The sequence below is a fragment of the Eurypyga helias genome, unplaced genomic scaffold (assembly GCF_000690775.1).
Source record: "Eurypyga helias isolate BGI_N326 unplaced genomic scaffold, ASM69077v1 scaffold17825, whole genome shotgun sequence".
Taxonomy (NCBI): Eukaryota; Metazoa; Chordata; class Aves; order Eurypygiformes; family Eurypygidae; genus Eurypyga; species Eurypyga helias.
In genome coordinates, this window is record NW_010251056.1 from 1 (window position 1) to 1,424 (window position 1,424).

The following is a 1,424-nucleotide window of genomic DNA, read 5'->3' on the forward strand; positions in this document are numbered from 1 at the left end:
AAACCGTTCTGTGATTCTGTGACATTCTATTCAAAAACTGAAAGGAGCAGCATCTGACATCTAGTAATTTAACCTTAATGGGAACCTTCCAGCTCGCACAAGCCACAGAAATGCTCTACATGCGTTTGGATACAATGAATACAACATGTGTGGACAGGTAAATGTGTTTTGGAGACAATGGAAAATAAATACTCCTCAATACTCAGTGTACAGGGGAAACGTAGAGGCTGTGGAAGGCGTAGGCAGAAATCCTTGTTAGATACCTTCCTGGTATGACTGGAAATGTTCCCTGTGCTCTGGCTTTGAGCAACCTGAAGAGAAGGTAGGGGACTGACAGCTTGGCTCTCCTTCCCAGACACACTCCCCGGAGGTCACAGCGCCGGGGGTCTGTACCGGACAGCTGAGACTGGTGGCAACTTTCCCTTGTTCCTGGGTGTGTAGGGCACCCTTACCTACTACTGTGCCTGCTCCCTGATGCTCTGGGAGGCGGGTTGGAAGTGGGGTTGGTGGCCTGTGTGCCACCGGAGGGGGAGCATGGGTGATTTTGCCCTTTGAGTGATGTCTGCGTTGTGTAGGAGAGCTGTTAATTACTCACCAAAAAGGTTGCATATTCACCCTAAGGTTACGTTTTAATTGTTAGTGTAACAGGCCATCTCTTTGTGTGGTACAGCAGAACGTGACAGGCTCTTATTTGTCCATAAAAGCCTCTCTCGGGCTCTCTGAATTCAGTTTTTCGTAAGTGTTAAGGTGAATGCCTGTTTAGTGGTGTAATACCTTTAGAGCTTAAGCTTGTCCTCGAACAGTAGAGTGTGTCTATAAGAGAATCTTAACTGATGTTTTCTTGCATTTCTGGCGTTTAATGGAGGTGGGTTTGTGTTTTTTTTTCTTTTAATAAAGATTCATTAACTGGTTTTCTCACCACTTGAGCAACTTCCAGTTCCGTTGGAGCTGGGAAGATTGGTAAGTTTCTTTTTGATTCAAACCTGATATTGCGAAAACCTTAACGTTTCAAACCTTCCCGGAAGGGTCGCAGCACGGGGCCTCGGTTTGTTGTCCTCCAGCTTTTCAGAGACCTCTCTTAATCTGTCCGCCACTGCACGGTGTTGGATTATCTTGGCAACGTCTCTGTCCCTCTGCGGTCCCCGCGGAACTTGTGACGCGTTTCGAGCGGGTGTAAGCGGTCCCTGCACAGGGGAAGTTGGAACGCGATTTCCTCAATTTGCCCTGCACCCTGTCGGTCGCTAGCCAGTTTTCCAGAGTGGCTGCCCAGTTCACTGTTCATGGTGTGCCCTGGCTCTGTGTCTTGTGTCCGTTCTGTGACCTTTCTCCTCTGTCCTACCCATAACCTTCACTCCCGAGACCCCGTGAGCAGTTTCCCTCCTGACAAATCCCGGTGCCCAGAGTTCCGTCGGAGCAAACCCCGC

The 1,424-nt window shown here is 49.0% G+C and overlaps 1 protein-coding gene across 1 annotated transcript in view; it reads left to right on the forward strand.

Moving 5' to 3' along the window:
- Nucleotides 1-77: 77 nt before the first annotated feature.
- The window catches only part of LOC104509828 (nuclear cap-binding protein subunit 1-like), a gene marked incomplete at its 3' end in the record, with an annotated part of 11,781 nt that continues 10,434 nt past the window's right edge, over nt 78-1,424 (forward strand). Inside the window, exons 1-2 of the mRNA XM_010151892.1 lie at nt 78-157; nt 898-960. Coding sequence (XP_010150194.1) covers nt 78-157; nt 898-960 — 143 coding nt within the window. The remainder of the gene's footprint in view (nt 158-897; nt 961-1,424) is intronic.